Source organism: Mauremys mutica, chromosome 15 (genome assembly GCF_020497125.1).
Source record: "Mauremys mutica isolate MM-2020 ecotype Southern chromosome 15, ASM2049712v1, whole genome shotgun sequence".
NCBI classification, from domain to species: Eukaryota; Metazoa; Chordata; order Testudines; family Geoemydidae; genus Mauremys; species Mauremys mutica.
This window is the reverse complement of record NC_059086.1, coordinates 31,270,831-31,290,023: the sequence shown is the minus strand read 5'-3', so window position 1 is coordinate 31,290,023 and position 19,193 is coordinate 31,270,831. Positions and strand designations below refer to the sequence as shown.

At 45.2% G+C, this 19,193-nt stretch overlaps 1 protein-coding gene across 1 annotated transcript; it reads left to right on the top strand.

Annotated features, from left to right (window-relative positions):
* Positions 1–1,188: 1,188 nt before the first annotated feature.
* On the top strand, positions 1,189–10,980 carry LOC123349978 (olfactory receptor 5V1-like). The gene is made up of 4 exons (XM_044988313.1): positions 1,189–1,217; positions 1,586–1,702; positions 1,882–1,907; positions 10,016–10,980. Exons 1-4 carry the CDS (start codon positions 1,189–1,191, stop codon positions 10,978–10,980), a joined length of 1,137 nt encoding a protein of 378 aa, XP_044844248.1.
* The last annotated feature ends 8,213 nt before the right edge of the window (positions 10,981–19,193 follow it).

The window sequence follows — 19,193 nt, the reverse complement described above, 5'->3', positions numbered from 1 at the left end:
CCATAAGGGAAATTCCCACCAATCATATATAAACCACTGCACTCTCTGGTCGCTCTGTGGGATAATGCTGCCTGGTTTGGCTCTGGTTTCTTGAGAGGACAAGCACATTGCTGGGCTTCAATGCAGAACTCTGAATTGTGGGGAGGGAGGCGGGTTTTTTTGTGCTTTGTGTGTGTGTGTGTGTGTTTTTTTATCCACAGACTTATGCACTTTTTGCCTAGAGGAAGATTTTCCAGGCAGGGGCTGGCTGGCTCCCACCATTTCCCCCAGAGATGCTCAGGAAAAATAGCCAAGCACAGATGGGGCTTTCTGAGTAACATTAAAAGAAAGTGCCAATGTGTTCGGATGTTCTTTCTGGAGTTGACTTCTTCTGGGATTCCACCCCTCGCATTGCTCCAACCTACACAAAAATCTCTGGTTTCTGAGAAATATTTGCTATTGGTGAATAGTCAAATCCAAACCATCTGAATGAACTATCACCCCAACAGGAGCACTGGCTGGAATATTGACATGGGTAAGTGCTCTCCTGTTGAGGCATAGGTAAAGTGAAAAAAATACAGTGTTTTCTCTGCACAGTACAAAACAGTGACTCTCATTTTTTCCTCTCACTGTTCCCTTTGCCATCAACTGTATGTTTAAATTCAGTGACCATTGTGAATGGCAGGTAGTCTTATCCAAAGACAAGTTGAAGAACTGCACCTGAACTCCAGCGTAGAATGATCAGCAACCTCTACTGGGGAAATTCCCACCAATCATATCTAAACCACTGCACTCTCCGGTCGTTCTGTGGGATAGTGCTGCCTGGTTTAGATCTGGTTTCTTGAGAGAACAAGCACATTGCTGGGTTTCAAGGCAGAACTCCAATTTGTGGTTTGTTTTGTTTTTTGCACAGACTAATGCTCTTTTTCTCGAGAGGATGATTTCCCAGGCAGGGGCTGGATGGCTGCTACCATTTACCCCAGATATTCCCTGGACCAATAGCCAAACACAGCTGGAATTTTCTGAATAACTCAATAAGAAATTGCCAGTGTGTTTGGACATTGTTTCTGGAGGTGACTTCTTAAGAGATTCCAACCCTCACCTTCCTCCAACCTCCAGGAGAATCTTTGGTCTCTGAGAACTTTCCCTGTTGGTAAGAAGTTAAAAATCCAAACCATCCAAATGGATCATCACTGACCTACCGTCCAAATGGAAGACTTTCTGGAATATTGGGAAAGGTAAGTGCTCCCCTTTTGAGACATCGGTCACGTGAAAAACTGTAGCATTGTCTCTACACAGCACCAATCCACAAGGCTTAATGGCATGTTTTCAGGTTCTGTCTGACTCTCCAATCACTGACCATTTAAATGCAATGATCCTTGTGAACTGCAGGCTGTGTCACTCAAAGATATGACAAAGAACTGCACCTGGCCTTCAGCGCTGAATTCGGCACAACCACAAAATAGGAAATCCTAGCAAATCATGTCATAACCACAGCACTCTCTGCTCGCTCTGTAGGACAGTGCTGCCTGGTCTGGATCTTGCTTTTGTGAAACACAAGCACATTGCTGGGTCTCCATGGATAACTCCTCCTTTTGTTTTGCAGAGGTTCATACTTTCTTTTCCTAGAGGAATGTTCACCTGGTCATGGCTCACTGGAAGACACAGATTACCCCAAAATTCCAGAAACAATATCCAAACACAGCTGGCACTCTCTGAAGAGGTAAAGCAGAAAGTGCGGCTCTGTCTGGGCATTGTTCCTACAGTGGAGTCCATACAGGATCCACTCCGTCGGATGTGTCCAACCTCCAAGAGTCCCTGATTTCTGAGAACATTTCCCAATGGTCAGAAGAGGAAACCACAGAATCACAATGGAGCTTTGCTGACTTTGCACCCCAACAGGAGCACTGGCTGGAATATTGACACAGGTAAGTGCTCTCCTGCTGAGGCATAAGTTAAGTGAAAAAAATACAGCATTTTCTCTGCGCAGCACAAAATGATGACACATTCATATGTTTCCTCTCTCTCTCTTGTGTTTTCCCTTTTCCATCCACTGTTCAAATTCAGTGACCGTTGTGAATTGCAGGTAGTCTTACCCCAAAACAGGATAAAGAACTGTGCCTGTACTCCAGCTTTGAATGATTACCAGCTTCCATTAGGGAAATTCCCAGCAATCATATCTAAACCACTGCACTCTCTGGTCATTCTTAAAGGATAGTGCTGCCTGGCTTGGATCTGATTTTGTGAGAGAACAAGCACATTGCTGGGTTTCATGCAGAACTCCGATTTGTGGGTGGGGGTGGTTGTGTTGTTGTTTTATATTTTGTTTGTTTGTGGGGTTTTTTTTGCACAGACTCATGCTCTTTTTCTCTAGAGGAAGATTTCCCAGGCTGGGGCTCTCCGACTCCCACCATTCCCCCAGACATTCCCAGGAAGACTAGCCAAGCGCAGATGGGGCTTTCTGAGTAACTCTAGAAGAAAGCGCCAATGTGTTCGGACGTTCTTTCTGGTGTTGACTCCTTCTGGGATTCCACCCCTCGTGTTGCTCCAACCTACACAAGAATCTCTGGTTTCTTTTCCTACCGGTGAGTAGTCAAATCCAAACCATCCACGCCAACGGGAGCACTTGGGGGAATATTGAGAAAGGAAAGTTCTCCTCTGTTGAGGCATATGTTCAGGGGCGTCTCTAGACATTTTGCCGCCCCAAGCAGGGAGGGTCCTCTGGTCCCGCGGCTTCGGCGGACCTCCCGCAAGCACGCCTGCCGCCCTAGCAGCGCCCGGCAGAGGGCTCCCCCGCGGCTTGCTGCCCCAGGCACGCGCTTGGAGCGCTGGTGCCTGGAGCCGCCCCTGCATATGTTAAGTGAATAAATACGGCCCTGTCTTCACGTAGGCTTCCTCTAGTTTCCTATCTCTCTCGAGTGTTTTCTCTCAGTTGTCTATTTTTCATTGACTCTTATGTTTAAATGGAATGATCATTGTAAAAGGCATGTAGTCATACCCTAAGACGGGATAAAGACCCGCACCTGTACCCCAGTGTTGAATGATCAGCGACCTCCGCTGGGGAAATTCCCACCAATCACATCTAAACCACTGCATGCTCCAGTCGTTCTGTACGAGGGTGCTGCCTGTGTTGGATGTGGTTTCTTGAGAGAAGAAGCACATTGCTGGGTGTCCACAGTGAACCCCTCCTTTGGTTTCAATTGCTTTCTTTTTCTAGAAGAACATTGACCTAGAAGTGCCTGGCTGGCAGCCAAAATTTTCCCGCAAAATTCCCAGGAACAGTATCCAAACACAGCTGGCACTCTCTGTATGAGCTAAATAAGAAAGTGCTGCTCTGTCTGCGCATTGTTTCAGCAGTGGCATCCATATAGGGTCCTATCCGTCGGATGCTTCAAACCTCCAAGAGAATCCTTGATATCTGAGAACATTTCCCAACGGTCAGAAGAAGAACCCACAGAATCACAATGGCGATTCACTGACTTTGCACCCCAACAGGAGCACTGGCTGGAATATTTACAAATGTAAGTGCTCCCCTGTTGAGGAGTAGGTTAAGTGAAAAAACACAGCTTTTTCTCCGCACAGCACAGAATGAGGACTCTCATTCGAGTGTTACGTTTCTCTAGTGTGTTTTCTCTCTTTCCCATAGCTCCTGTGGCACTCCAGCTCCCCGGGACTCTGGTATCCACCACTGCTTTACAAGGCAGGAATAGTCTCCTTCCTACCCCTCCAGTGCTTACCAGCTGCTCCGAGTGGGGAAGGAGCCGCTCCAGGGAGCCCTGCTTAGTACTGCTGCAGCCCAAGGCCAGGTGATGAACCCAGGGCACTGAAAGTTCCCCAGAGGCACCTGGGGATGTTGCTGGGGCTCGGCGGGAGACCAGGCATCTGCCTTCTGCTGAGCTGCACTTGCTTTCCTCACCTGCAGATCTCCGCCTCCTGCTCTCTCACCTGCCTCCCGTCATGGATCTGTCACATGTCACCCAAGCAGCCCAGCAGGCTGCTTGCGAGGCAACGGAGCACCAGCAGAGGCCACCAGGCCAATAGTCTTCCCCATGTCCCTTCCTGAGGCATTCAGCTGGGGGAGGAGGGAGGCTGGGATGTGAGACCCCCACTCCCCAGCGAGGTCTTTCCCATACTCGTCATGCATTGCAATGGACTGGCTAATCGGTGGCACTTTATCGGTATTCACGGTGTTAACATACAAAAAGTATCAGAGGGGTAGCCGTGTTAGTCTGGATCTGTAAAAGCAGCAAAGAGTCCTGTGGCACCTTATAGACTAACAGATGTATTGGAGCATGAGCTTTCGTGGATGCATCTGACAAAGTGGGTATTCACCCACGAAAGCTCATGCTCCAATACATGTTAGTCTATAAGGTGCCACAGGACTCTTCAGTGTAGCGTAAAGCATCCAAAGACTGTATGCAAACAGGATCTCTTTTAAAATTTTGTTCATGTCCCCTTTCGTATGTTCTTGCGACCCACTTTTGGGTACAGCTTCATGGGTTCAGAAAGACTGGGTGAGACAAATACCCATCAGGCGTGGTCTGGAATCAGGGGTCCTCAGACTTCATTGCACCACAACCCCCTTCCTCACCCTCCTAAAGTTGGGGTGTTCTTAGTCTGTAGATTAGTATATTAATTATCTCAAACTTATTAGCATATATGTCACTTAGTTACCATAGCAATTGTGTGGTTAAAGTGTGTACTAAGGGCCCTACCCTAAAATCATAAATGATCTGGAAAAACGGGTAAACAGTGAGGTGGCAAAATGTACAGATCATACAAAACTACTCAAGATAGTTAAGTCCCTGGCAGACTGCAAAGAGCTACAAAGGGATCTCTCAAAACTGGGTGACTGGGCAACAAAATGGCAGAGGAAATTCAGTGTTGATAAATGCAAAGCACTGCACATTGGAAAACATAATCCCAACTATACATATAAAATGATGGGGTCTAAATGAGCTGTTACCACTCAAGAAAGAGCTCTTGGAGTCATTGTGGAGAGTTCCCTGAAATCATCCACTCAATGTGCAGTGGCAGTCAAAAAAGCAAACAGAATGCTGGGAATGATCACGAAAGAGATAGAAAATAGGGCAGAAAATATCATGTCGCCTCTGTATAAATCCATGGTTATGCCCACACCTTGAATACTATGTGCAGATGTGGTCGCCCCATCTCAAAAAAGATACATTGGATTTGGAAAAGTTTCAGAAAAGGGCAACAAGAATGATGAGGGGTATGGAACAGCTGCCGTACGAGGAGAGAATAAAAAGATTGGGACTTTTCAGCTTGCAAAGGAAATGAATGGGGGGGAGGGGATATGATAGAGATCTATAAAATCATGACTGGTTTGGAGAAAGTAAATAAGGAAGTGTTGTTTACTCCTCATAACACAAGAACTAGGGGTCACCAAATGAAATTAATAGGCAGCAGGTTTAAAACAAACAAAAGGAAGTATTTTTTTCTTCACACAATTCAGTGAATCTGTGGAACTCCTTGCCAGAGGATGTTGTGAAGGCCAAGACTATAACCAGGTTAAAAAAAAGAACTAGATTAGTTCATGGAGGACAGGTCCATCAATGGCTGTTAGCCAGGATGGGCAGGGATGGTGTCCCTGGCCTCTGTTTGCCAGGGGCTGGGAATGAGCGACAGGGGATGGATCACTTGATGATTCCCTGTTCTGTTCATTCCCTCTGGGGCACCTGGCATTGGCCACTGTCGGCAGACAGGATACTGGGCTAGATGGACCTTTGGTCTGACCCAGTATGGCTGTTCTTATGTATTCAAATTGATATCAGCTGCCTTCCCGTGATTACCACTCAGCATTTTATGCACAATTGCTGCAGAATTATGTTATTGAGAAATTATACTATATTTTATGAGTTTTGGGTGGATGCTGGTCAATTTACTTATGTTAATTTAATAGGCTTAATTTACGCTTGGTCTGCTTGCATTACTGCCTTATCCCTAGATTTTACTAAACACCAAATATTTAACCCTATAGTGTGAGCCCATAGGATACACTGGGTCTCCCACTTGCTAGATGAGTTTCCCAACTACTGAGTTTTCAGCTATTTTAGAGTGGGACACATGTTTTCACAAAAGACTTTGGAAGGTTGTTGGCGTATCCTGCTGTGGAATGGAAAAACTTTTTCAAAAGCATGAAAAAAAACTTTTTTTGGGGGGGCAGGGTAAATGTGCCTGTATGTGCAGCATGTATGTGTGTGCATGCATGAGCATGTGTGTGTGTGCGCGCAGCACTAAACTAAACATTTTATTCAACCTGAACCAAATTTTTTAACCAATTTTGCTGAACTACAAACAAACAAAAAAAGGTCAAGCATTCACTCAGCTCTTCTCTAGGTTAATATGTAACTTTCAATCTGACTCCATCTGTCCCTCTCTAAAGAGGGGCACAATAGTACCTGCTAAGTGGGGGGAAGAGGGGTGCTCAACAAGCTCATTTAAGTTCCTCTGTTGAACCCGGAAATACCAAGTATGGCAAGTACAGAGGCCTGGAAAAGGGAATTTCCATCCCAGGGGAAATTCCAGCATCTCAAAATTTATTTTCATCACAAATTAGGATGAAGAGTCAAAATTTGGAAATGTTCATGAAATGGAAATTCTGAAAAAAATTTGATTTGGAAACACGGAAATGACCCTATTCAAATGCTTTGTGTTAAAAGTGTAATTTTGATAATGTAATATATTAATATCAAAGTGAATATGAAAGTCAGAACAAAATGGAAAAGTCAAAATGAAACCGAATGAGAAAGTCAAAGTGAAATCCGCCAGTTTGCTTTTGATTTGTTTCAAAAGTTTTCTGTCCAAAATAGTGTCAAAATCCCGGCAAATATTTCAATTTTGATAAAGCCTCATTTTCGTTTGGAAAACTGTTTCATTGGGGGGGGAGGCATGTGTTCTCTTTGACCAACTGTAGGGGCAAGAAACTTAATTTAATGCCAAACAACATCATTGACTGGGATTTGTGTTACTTTCAGACACACTGAAATAATGATCAAAATGTGTCTGGCCTCTGGTGCTCCCATCTGTGGCCACAACCAGGGACTCGTGGCACTCTGGGTTCAATCAAAGAACGTAATTCTTTTCTTACATTTGTTTCTTGTTTGTGAACATAATGAGCCCTGTGTGATTCAATCCCAGTGGTGCCCAGTGTGGTTATATCCTGCTCCCTAAACCGCTGCAAGGAACTGGTGGTTTACAAGAACCTTAGACATGTAACAAAATTAGAATCAGTCCTGGATGGATCTGTTTTCTTTTGTACACTGCAGACTATTTTATGCAAACTGTCTGGAAATAGGCATTTTGTCAGCACTGTGAGAGTTACTGGTAAATTTGGATCTATCTATCTATCTATCACCACACCCCCAGCCCATTCCCTCTCTCCCTATTTTAGGATTTTCTGTAGCACCCAGTATGATATTATCTAAACTCCCATAGGCTTGGCATTTGTGGATACCTAGCACTGTACATCTGAAAATCAGGCCCCTCAGATCCCAAACTGGCCATTCAAAAACAGAACCCCTCTCAAATTAGTGGGTACTTCAGTCCTTAATTATTTTATCAAGACAAAGAGAGGAAGAAAACAATCATCATAAGCCACCTGAAGACTGCGTGTTGCACTTTGGTAAGTTTCCTTTCCTGCTCTGTCTTTATTCAAGATGATTTCAATGTTGTAAGCCCAAGGGTAAAATCTTTATAAGCAAATAACTTAGGAGCCTACGGGTGTTTCTACACTGCAATCACGGAATGTGTGATTGCAGTGTAGAGATACCCATAGTCCTATTTTACATATTTTACCCTAAGCTGATGTTAGTTAATTGTCTGGGTTCAAGTATCAGGGGGAATGGAGGATGAAATTAGAGCTAGAATAGTAAAGCCCTGACTCGAATTCAGAGAGAGAAGTGGTGTACTATGTGACAGGAAGATACTAATGAGATTAAAAGGGAAAGTCTATAAAAAGGTGCTCCGTCAATTTTTAATATATGGTGCTGAGTACTGGGCAACAAAGAAGACCCGTGAGCAAGTGATTGATCCACAGGAATGCGAATGTAGTGATGGGTGAGTGAGGAATGCTTAAAGTAACATCAATAAATGGAAAAATTAGGGAGTGTAGGCTCAGAGGGTTGGATCATGTAAAGTTCCATCCTGGCAACTATGTGGGTAAAAGAATCTGACAGATGAAGCCTGAAGGAGAAAGACAGAGAGGCTGACCCAATGACGAAGTGGTGGGATGTCACAAAGAAATACATCTTAGCATGTGGTGCAGATAGAGGATCTGGCATTGAGCAGAGCACTTTGGAGGGAGAGGACTCATCAAGTGGAATGCCAGGAAGAAGAATAAGAGTGAAATTTTCAAACAAGGCTGCCTTTCGCACTCAGGAAGTGATCCCCAGAAACAGCCACCAAAATAACTCACATTTTAAACTAATGCATTGACTTTAAGGCCAGAAGTCACTAACTCACTGGTCAATATGGTCTCATTGTTTCCTGGTACTTTCCTGTAAAATGTTGATAAATGCAAAGTAACGCACACGGGAAAATGTAATTCCAACTATAAATACAAAATGATGGGATCTAAATTAGCCGTTATTAGCCAATTGTGGAGTCAGTGTGGAGAGTTCTCTGAAAAGATCCACTCAATGTGCAGCAGCCGTCAAAAAAGCGAACGGAATGTTAGGAACCCTTAGGAAAGGGGTAGATAATAAGACAGAAAATATCCTAATGCCACTATATAAATCCACGTTACACCCACAGCTTGAATACTGAGTGCAGTTCTGGTTTCCCCATTTTAAAAAGATATATCAGAATTTGAAAAATACAGAAAAGGGCAATGAAAATGATTAGGGGTTGGGAACAGCTTCCATATGAGGACAGGGCCGCCCGGCGGGGGCGGGGGTCAAGAGGGGCAATTTGCCCCAGGCCCCCATGAGAGTTTTTCGGGGGTCCTTCACTCGCTCCGGGGGGCCTGGAAAACTCTTGCGGGGCCGGGCCCAGGAGCTTCTTCCGCTCCTGGTCTTCGCCGGCGGGGGTCCTTCCGCTCGGGGTGGAAGGACCCCCCGCCGGCGAATTACCTTCGAAGCGGGACCCGCCGCCGAAGTGCAGCCCGGTCTTCGGTGGTAATTCAGCGGCGGGGGGCCTTTCCGTTCCGGGACCCGCCGCCGAAGTGCCCCGAAGACCCGCGGCGGGGGCCCCCCCCCCACCGAATTACCGCCGAAGACCGGGCTGCACTTCAAAGGTAATTCGGCGGTGGGGGGGGCCCCGCCGCGGGTCTTCGGGGCACTTCGGCGGCGGGTCCCGGAACGGAAGGGCCTCCCGCTGCCGAAGACCCCAGGCCCCCGGAATCCTCTGGGCGGCCCTGTATGAGAAAAGATTAAAAAGACTGGGACTGTTCAGCTTGGAAAAAAGACGACTAAGGGGGAATATAATGGAGGTCTATAAAATCATGACTAGTGTGGAGAAAGTGAATAAGGAATGTTACTTACCCCTTCACATGACTCAAGAACCCGGGGTCACCCAATGAAATTAATAGGCAGCAGGTTTAAAACAAACGAAAGGAAGTATTTCTTCACACTACACAGAGTCAGTAGGTGGGACTCATTGCCAGAGGATGTTGTGAAGGCCAAAAGAATAAATGGGTTCAGAAAAAATTTCAGTGAGTTCCTGGTGGATAGTCAAGATGGTCAGGGAGGCAAACTCTAGGTCGGGGGTTCTCAAATTTCATTGCACCACATCCCCCATCTGACAAAAAAAATTACTACACAACCCCAGGTTGAGGCTGCCCCATCCCTGCCATCCTGGGGGCGTTAAAAACAAAGCCCCACTGCCACCTGCAGTGGGGGGGGGCAGAGACAAGCCAAAGGCAAAGGCTACAACTCCAGGCAGGGGGCCTGTGAGCTCAAACCCTTTAAAAGGTGTCTCAAAAGTTGGGCACCAAAGTCACTCATCGCTTTTGGAAGATCTATTTGGCTTCTTGAAGCGATGCACTAAATTAATAATTCTTCCTCTTCCCTTGCAGGTGCAGCCGAGCAGGAGATGGGGAATCGGACAGCTGAGCTGGGTTTCACGCTCCTGGGCTTCTCTACTTTCCAAGAACAGCACAAGTTGGTCTTTGTGGCACTCCTGGCTGTGTACCTCATGGCTCTGGTTGGCAATGGGATGATACTGATCATCGTTTGGCTAGACTCTGGCCTCCAAACCCCCATGTACTATTTCCTCCAGAACTTATCCTTCCTAGACATCTGCTACATCTCTGTCACACTGCCCCAGATGCTGAATAACCTCCTGAAAGAGGAGAAGGCCATTTCCTTCCAGGCCTGCTTTACCCAGCTCTACTTCCTCATCACCTTCGTGGGAGTCGAGTGCATCCTCCTAGCCATCATGGCCTACGACCGCTACCTGGCTATTTGCCACCCGCTGCGCTATGCCGCCCTCATGAGCAGAAAGACCTGCTTGCAGCTGGCGGTGGCCTCCTGGACTTGCGGCCTCCTCAACTCGGCCCTGCACACGGGCCTCACCTCTGTCCTGCCCTTCTGTGCCTCCCACCACATCGCCCATCTGTTCTGCGACGTCCCCCAGCTCCTGAAGCTCTCCTGCTCGGACACCTCCCTCAACCAGGTCGTGCTCCTGGCTGTGACAGTACTGCTGGGCGCCATTCCCTTCCTCTGCATCGTGGTGTCCTACGTGGCCATCACCAGGGCCGTCCTGCAGATCCGCTTTCCCCAGGCCCAGCAGAAGGCCTTCTCCACCTGCGCCTCCCACCTGGCCGTGGTCACCTTGTTCTACACCACGTGCATGTTCAATTATAACCGGCCCACCTCCGGGCACCCCTTGTATGTAGACACCCTGGCTTCCATGCTCTACAATGTTGTCACGCCCATGCTGAACCCCCTCATATACTCCCTGAGGAACAAGGAGGTGAAGGCAGCTCTGAAACATGCAATAGGGCAAAAAAAATTCCTCTCTGAAAGCATGAGAGCCTGAGGGGACAGGGGAATGTCAACACTGGGTCCATCTACACCTTAAATAATAGTAATAAATATATGGAGATATACCTATCTCATGGAGCTGGAAGAGACCCTGAAAGGCCCTTGAATCCAGGCCCCTGCCTTCACTAGCAGGACCAAGTACTGATTTTGCCCCAGATTCCTAAGTGGCCCCTTCAAGGACTTAAACTCACAATCCTGGGTTTTGTAGGTGAATGTTCAAACCACTGAGCTTTCCCTCCCCCCTACCATGAATCATCTCCCTTGCCCCCATTTATCCCCTTCCTTAATGGCCCATGTGGCAAAGAGACTTGCCTACATTTCCCTTAACACTTGTAGTTGTATCATGATAATGACTAGACTTGGAAGAATTTCAGGGGTGGCCAACCTGTGGTTCCAGATCAGAGGTTAATATGCAGCTCCTTGCACAGGTGCTGACTCTGGTGATAGAGCTACAGGCACAAACTTTCCAATGTGGTGGGGGGTGCTCACTGCTCAACCCCCTGCCCTGATCCCATTCCACCCCTTCCCCCAAGACCCCGCAAGAGGTACTGATTGGCAGGGCTGTCAGCGAGTGGGAGGCACTGGGGGCTTATGGCGGGGAGAGCTGGTGAGCTGATGTTGTACTGTTGCTCTTTGGCAATGTACATTGGTAAATTCTGGCTTCTTCTCAGGCTCAGATTGGCCACCGTTGGTAAATTTGAAGGACCTTAGTCATTAAGTGGTGCCTCCAGAGGTATCAAACAGTCTGGTAGGGATATTAAACCTCCTGCTTCAGGACTGAAGCTGATCTCTTTCTATTAGAGACCAAAGTGAGATCTAATTGGGGGATTATTTCCCATCTGCTACTTGATGGCTCCTACTCTCCTCTACACCACCCGGGGCTGGGCCCTGTCATAAACAGGATCCTGGGCTATATGGACCTTGGATCTGGTCCCATCTGGAAATGCCTATGATTTTGTGCCCGTTGGTCTAAACGGTGTGGGAGTGAGCTCTTTGTTATTGGAAGTGGTTAGGTGCTTCTGGAACCAGAAATATAGTGTTTAATTAGGCTGGTACTAGGAGACTGAACACAGATGCAAACATCAGGACACCTGGGTTCTGGCTCTGAGAGGACAGTGGTGTCTAATGGTTAAAATGGAAGGGCTAGGAGTCAGCACTACTGGTGGGGGAGTGGGGCTTAGGGAGTTAGAGAATTGGGGGCTGGGTTCTATTCTTAGCTCTGAGAGGGCAGTGGGTTAGAGCATAGGACAAGGCATCAGGACTTCAGGGTCCTAATTCCAGTGATGCCACTTGTTCTTTATATGACCCTGGGCAAGTTACTTTCCTTCTCTGGGCCACAATTTTCCATCTGGACAATAGAGGGAAAATATAATATGTATAGAGAGCAGACAACTCATATGGAATTAATAGTCAGGACAGATTTCTGCAAAGTTTAATAATTGGTAATATTTCTGTAGGCTGAATGGGGTGATATGCTCGGTGCAAGATTTTATATCATGCACACACACAATTTTACTAGGACAGTTTCATTGCTGAACTTGTATTTAAAATACACAAGGATTTTCAAATTAAGTTAATGTCATAAACATAACAACCAGTTATAAATATAGGATCTGTCACATGGGATATTGTCCTTATTTCTTTTTAAGTAAAAAGAGTGACATTTATCATTATTAAGTAAGTCAGTGAAAACTGCTGGTTATTTGGCATTTGAATTTCACCTTCACATACTTAAAGAAACCTCCCATGCACAGGAAAGACTTTGGCTCAGAGTTGTTCTGCTCAGAGGGGTTGGTCCCTGTAGCATTACGTTTTGGAATCTTGATCTCTTTTACCCACCCTAGTTTCTAAATTGCATCCAATTCTAACATGGATTTGAGTCCATCTCTCAGGGACTGAAAGAGCTAGCTGAGAGGGAGTTAACACTCCATTCAAGAGGATTAATCAGCAGTTCAGGTTCACACTCCTTTGATATAGCTGAATAGAGACAGAGCTATTGTTCCCCTTCAGTCAATGAAGACCATTTGGCAACTGCATTTGGTGATTAAAGACCTCAAGGAAGTTAGAACAGAGAAGGCTAGTCTACTCATAGATTTTATACCTGTACAGAGAGGAAGCTGATGTTAGCCTGCCTTCCTTACCCCAGAGATACCCAGGAACTTTATCTAAACAGTCACACGCAACCGTGTGCTCATACACAAAGACACAGTCAAACACACACAGAATCATGAACTCCCACATATAGAAACACCATGAACCACACACTGACATAGAAACATGCACTTGCTGCGTGGCTAAGCAAGAATACAAATCCCAGGTTGAATGCTGTTCCTGGAGCTGTATAATTGGGGTGGTATGTGGGGGGGACTTAAAAGATAAGCAGACATTATGACTCCTGGGTTCTATCCCAGCTCTGGAAGGGAAAGGGGTGTCGAGTGGTTAGGTTGACATGTCTGGGAGCCAGGACTCCTGGGTTCTATGCCTATCAGTGTGTGGTCTTGTGGTTTAGAGCAGAAGGGTCTGGGAGGTAAGGTTTGGGTACTACCACAGGCTCTGTTTGGTGAATAGGCTTCCTTGGTTAGATGGGCTACAACTTCTAGCCCTGGGTCTGGCTGAGGTGTGGTGTTTAATGGGCTAGAATGAAATGGCTGGCAGTGAGGAATCCTGGTTCTAGGAGGAGAGTGGGGTGTAGAGAACAGTATTAGGATCACACCTCTAAGGTTATAATTTAAGGTATGCTACTGGTTCTTTTTTGTGTGATCTTGAGAAAATTACTGTTCATCTCTGTACAGCAGTTTTCCATCTTGACAATAGAGGGATAATATGTACAGAGAAACCTCATTTGAAAATGAATAGGTAATATTTCTGCAAAGTTTAATAATCAGTTAATAGTTCTGTAAGGATAGAGGTGAGATTGTTATTACTTTTTAAGCACACACACCTATATTTGGACTGTTTCATTGCTGATCTTGTATATAAAGTCACAACGATTTTCAGTGTATGGTTATGTGATGTCCTAAATAAACAATCTGTCTATAAATACAGAACTCTCATGTAGGATGTTGTCTGTATTGCTATGTAAAAATAGTGTCATTTATCATTTTTTTAGTAAAGTCAGTGAAAACTGCTAGTTTATATGATCTATATGGTTTCACTCTGAGAAACAAATATACAAGAGCCTTTCTACCTGAAAGCTTCCCTCTCCAGCCCTTAGCCTCATGGATCCCAAGAACTCGGCTCTAATTAAGACTCATAACTCAGGGTTTTTTTACTGGTGTATACTAACACTTGCACAGATCTGATCAGACTTATGTGTAGGGGATGGTTGAGGGATATAGCCCAAATTCAAATAATATTGGTTACTTTATATACAAATGTGACCCTATGCATAAGTCTTCCAATCTGCGTCATTTCATGCACTTTATGAGTGGTCAGGTTATTTTAGAACCAGTTCCTGTTTGTATCATGCTCTCTTGATGTGCCACATGTACAGAACATATTTGGTTAGTTCCCTCCTTATATTTTGCTGGTTTCCTCTCTCTCTACTAAGTCTCCTTCCACATGAACTTTGCCATAGCAGCCCACCCAATTATTGCTTGAACTTGTTTTCACACAGCTTATCTCTTGCCTTGTCCCTTGACTACTGGGCCTACTCAGACCAAGTGAGGCCTACAAGGGCCAGATCTAATAGACATGCATACAGCATGCAGATACACTAACGCACAACTATGCAGAAAATCAAATAAATATGCTCAAACACTGAACACTATGAACCACACACTGACACTGAAACATGTGCTTGCTCAGTGGCTAAACAAGAACACACAGCTTAGTTTGGATTCTGTTCCTGGAACTTGGGGGTGGTACCAGGAGACTGAAAATAGCCACAGACATCATGACTCCTGGGTTCTCTCCCAGCTCTGGGAGAGAAGTGGGGTCTAATGATTATACTAAGCCATCTGGGAACCAGGACTTCTGGGTTCTATGCTTATCTTTGTGTGGAGGGTGGGGTTAGAGCAGAGGGGGCTGGGAGCTAGGGCTTGGGGTCTATCACTGGTTTGTGGAGGGGAATAGGCTTTACTGGTTAGATGGAGAGGGTCTGGGAGCTGGCATTTGCAAGTTCTAGTCCTGGCTCTAGGTGAGGAGTGGTGTTTAATGGATTAGAGTGAAAGGGCTGGGAGCTAGGAATCATGGGTTCTATTCCTGGCTCTGGGAGGAGTGTGGGGTGTAATGGGTTGGACTTTGGATCATGACTCCAAGGTTATAATTCAGGCTACACCAATGGCTCTTTGACCGTGAGCAAGTTATTGTCTGTCTCTGTGCCACAAATTTTCATCTAGAAAATGAGTAATAATAACATGTACAATGCAACCTCATCTGAGAAATAGTAGGTTATATTTCTGCAAGGTTTAATAATCAGTTAATAGTTCTGTAAGGATGGAGGTGAGATAAAAATCTTCCTTAGAGGTTTTTAAGGTCAGGCTTGACAAAGCCCTGGCTGGGATGATTTAGTTGGGTTTGGTCCTGCTTTGAGCAGGGGGTTGGACTAGATGACCTCCTGAGGTCCCTTCCAACCCTGAGATTCTATGATTGTTATTACTTTTTAAGCACACACACCTGTTGCCGGCACAGAGTGCCCGAGGGGGGACAACAGCGGGGTTCGTTGCCCGGTGTGCGTCGCGCCAATGAACACACTAGGATGGAGAAGCAAACCAAGTTTATTTGAGATCTCAAAGCGGTGCAAGGAGACTGACACATCTCAAATCAAGCACACCCAATGCAAGCAGTCTCCCTTCTTTTATACTCCAGTTGTTTACTACAAAACTTTTTCTTTTGCTGACTAGCTCATTTCCCCGTTCCCCCTCCCTCTTCCTTCCAGCTGCGATGTTTTACTTGCTCAATATCTTTTCTTCCCCCTTCCTCCCTCTTTCCATTGCAGACATGTACACTTTATCTGAAGCGGCCTTGAGCTGCTTTCAGCCTGTTACAACTAATAGCTAACTGCTTACACCACAGTTTTGCAGCTATTAGCACATTAGGTTACACAAAGTTTAACATGGAGGAACATTGGTTCACTTAGGCCTAGAGCAGGAGGGCTTCATCGACACTCGTGGTCTTCCATCCTCCCGAGTTACCTAGGGTTATGCCTAGTGACACCAACACACCTATATTTGGATTGTTTCATTGCTGATCTTGTATATAAAATCACAATGATTTTCAAGTTATGTTTATGTCCTAAATAAGCAATCTGTCTACAAAGACAGGATCTCTCATGTAGGATGTTGTCTGTATTTTAAAGTAAAAGTAATATTTTATTATTTTTAGTAAAGTAATTCAGTGGAAACTTCTAGTTTACATGTTATTTGGCATTCATATTGAGAAACAAAATAAAGGAGGGTTTCTACCTGAAACCTTCCCTAGACAGGAAAGTCTTTGGCTTCAAAATTGTCTTGAGATGTGTTTGTATTGTGGAATCACATTTTGAAGTCTTAACCCCTCATCTCCATCCCAGTCTCTAAATTGCACCGAATTCTAACATGGATTTGATTTCATCTTTCAGTGACTGAAGGAGCTGACTGAATGGGAGTTAACACCCCATTGAGGTGGATTAATCAGCACTTCAATTTCACACTCCTTTGATAAGGCTGGATAGAGACAGAGCTCTTGTTCCCCTACAGGCAAAGAAGATCATTTGGCAACTGCCTCTGGTGATTAAAGAACCAGGGGGAGTTAGAAAAGAGAAACTCATTAAGCCTGGTTTGTTCACAGATTTTGTTCCACTATAGGTAGGAAGCTGATGCCAGGATGCCAGAGATACCCAGGAACTAAGTTATACACCTCCAGGAACAGAATCCAAACTGAGTTGTGTTTTTTTGTTTAGCCACTCAGCAAGGGGCATGTTTCTGAGTCAGTGTTTGGTTTATGATCTTTACTGTATCAGAGGGGTAGCCGTGTTAGTCTGGTTCTGTAGAAGCAGCAAAGAATCCTGTGGCACCTTATAGACTAACAGACGTTTTGCAGCATGAGCTTTCGTGGGTGAATACTTGCATCCGAAGAAGTGGGTATTCACCCACGAAAGCTCATGCTGCAAAATGTCTGTTAGTCTATAAGGTGCCACAGGATTCTTTGCTGCTTCTACAGAACCAGACTAACACGGCTACCCCTCTGATACAGTAAAGATCATAAACCAAACACTGACTCAGAAACATGCCCCTTGCTGAGTGGCTAAACAAAAAAACACAACTCAGTTTGGATTCTGTTCCTGGAGGTGTATAACAGGGGTGCTACCAGGAGACTTAAAATAGGAGCAGGCTTTATGACTCCTGGGTTCTATGCCTGTCTCTGTGTGGGATGGGGGGGGTCTTGTGAGTTAGAGCAGAGGAGTTAAGGAGCGAGGACTTAATGGGTTCTATCACTGGCTCTAGGAGAGGAATAGGCTCTACTGGTTAGATGGAGGGGTCCTGGGAGGCAAGACTCCCGACTTCTATCCCTGGGTCTGGGTGGGGACTGACGTTCCATGCATTAGAGTGGAAGGGCTGGGAGTTAGAAATCCTGGGTTTTATTCCTGGTACTGGGTGGAGTGTGGGCTGGAGAACATAGGACTTGAGATCATGATTCCAAAGTTATAATTGAAGCCATGCCATTGATTCTTTGTGTGACTTAAGCAAGTTACTATCTGTCTCTGCCACCTTTTCCCATCAGAAAAATACAGGAATATTAATATGTACACAACATATGAGAATTAATAATCAGGTCATATTTCTGCCTGATTTGATAACTGGTTAATATTTCTGTAGTGGTAGTAGGGAGATGTTAACAGGAAGATTTTAAAACATTGTTATTACTTTTTAAACACCCCCCCATATTTAGATTTTCTTCAAAATTGTGTTGTTGTGATGGGTTTGTATTTGTGGCATCTCATTTTGGAGTATTAACCCTTTTCCCCCATCCCACTTTCTAAATTGCATCCAGTTCTAACATGGATTTGAATCCATTCCCCAGTGACTGAAGAAGCTGACTGAGTGGGAGTTAACACTCCATTGAGATGAACTAATCAGAAGTTCAGTTTCACACTCCTGTGATAAGGCTGAACACAGACAGAGCCATTGTTTCCCTCCAGGCAATGAAGAACATTTGGCAACTGCCTCTGGTGATTAAAGACCCGAAGGGAGTTAGAACAGAGAAGGTTAGACTACTCACAGATTTTCTACCTGTACAGATAGGAAGCTGAATTCAGGCTGCCATCCTCACCCCAGCGATCCCCAGGAGCTATATCTAAACAGTCACACAGAATTGTGCCCTCAAACACAAATACACAGTCAAACACACACAGAATCATGCACTCCAGCATGTAGAAACACAGAGTAACACAAACATGCTTATATAATCAATTAAAGAAACACAGAGCCCACAAACACAGGCTCACACAATTAACGTCAAAAGAATACGCAGGCTCTCATATCCAAACACACAATACACAGAGAGGCACTCTCACACTCAATATCCAACCAAAAGCATCCAACACACAAAACATATACTGTCGAGTGTCTAAATAAGAAAGGGCTGCCCTGTTTGCATACTGTTCCTGGAGGAAAATTCACCCTGTGAAACCAGAATTATAGAATTGTAGGACTGGAAGGGGACCTCAAGCAATCATCTAGTCCAGTTTCCTGCACTCAAGATGGGAGTAAGTATTACCTAGACCAGTGGTTCTTAAACATTTGTTGTGGTGACCCCTTTTACACAACAAGGGTATGTGTGAGACTCCCCCTTATAAATTAAAACCAGCTTTTTTATATTTAACACTATTAAATGCTGGAGGTGAAGCAGGGTTTGGGGTTGAGGCTGACAGCTCACGACCGCTCATGTAATAACCTCGTGACCCCCTGAGGGGTCATAAGCCCCACTTTGAGAACCCCTGATCTAGACCATCCCTGAGAAGGGGCTGTTTAACCTGCTCTTAAAAATCTCCAGTGATGGAGATTCCACAACCTTGCTCTGAAATCTATTCCAGTGCTTAAGCACCCTGACTGGAAGTTTTTCCTAATGTCCAACCTAAACTGCCCTTTCTGCAATTTAAACCCATTACTGCTTGTCCTGTCCTCAGAGATTAAGGAGAACAATTTTTCTCCCTTCTCCTTGTAACAACCTTTTAGGTACCTGAAAAATGTGATCATGTCCCCTCTCAATCTCCTCTTCTCCAGACTG

Excerpts from the sequence above, each read along its gene's own strand:
- LOC123349978 (XM_044988313.1), top strand. The coding sequence starts at position 1,189 with ATGGAAGACTTTCTGGAATATTGGGAAAG. Across the intron at positions 1,218-1,585 it reads TTTCTGGAATATTGGGAAAG|AGGTTCATACTTTCTTTTCC; the intron begins GTAAGTGCTCCC and ends TTTGTTTTGCAG. Across the intron at positions 1,703-1,881 it reads AGCTGGCACTCTCTGAAGAG|GAGCACTGGCTGGAATATTG; the intron begins GTAAAGCAGAAA and ends GCACCCCAACAG.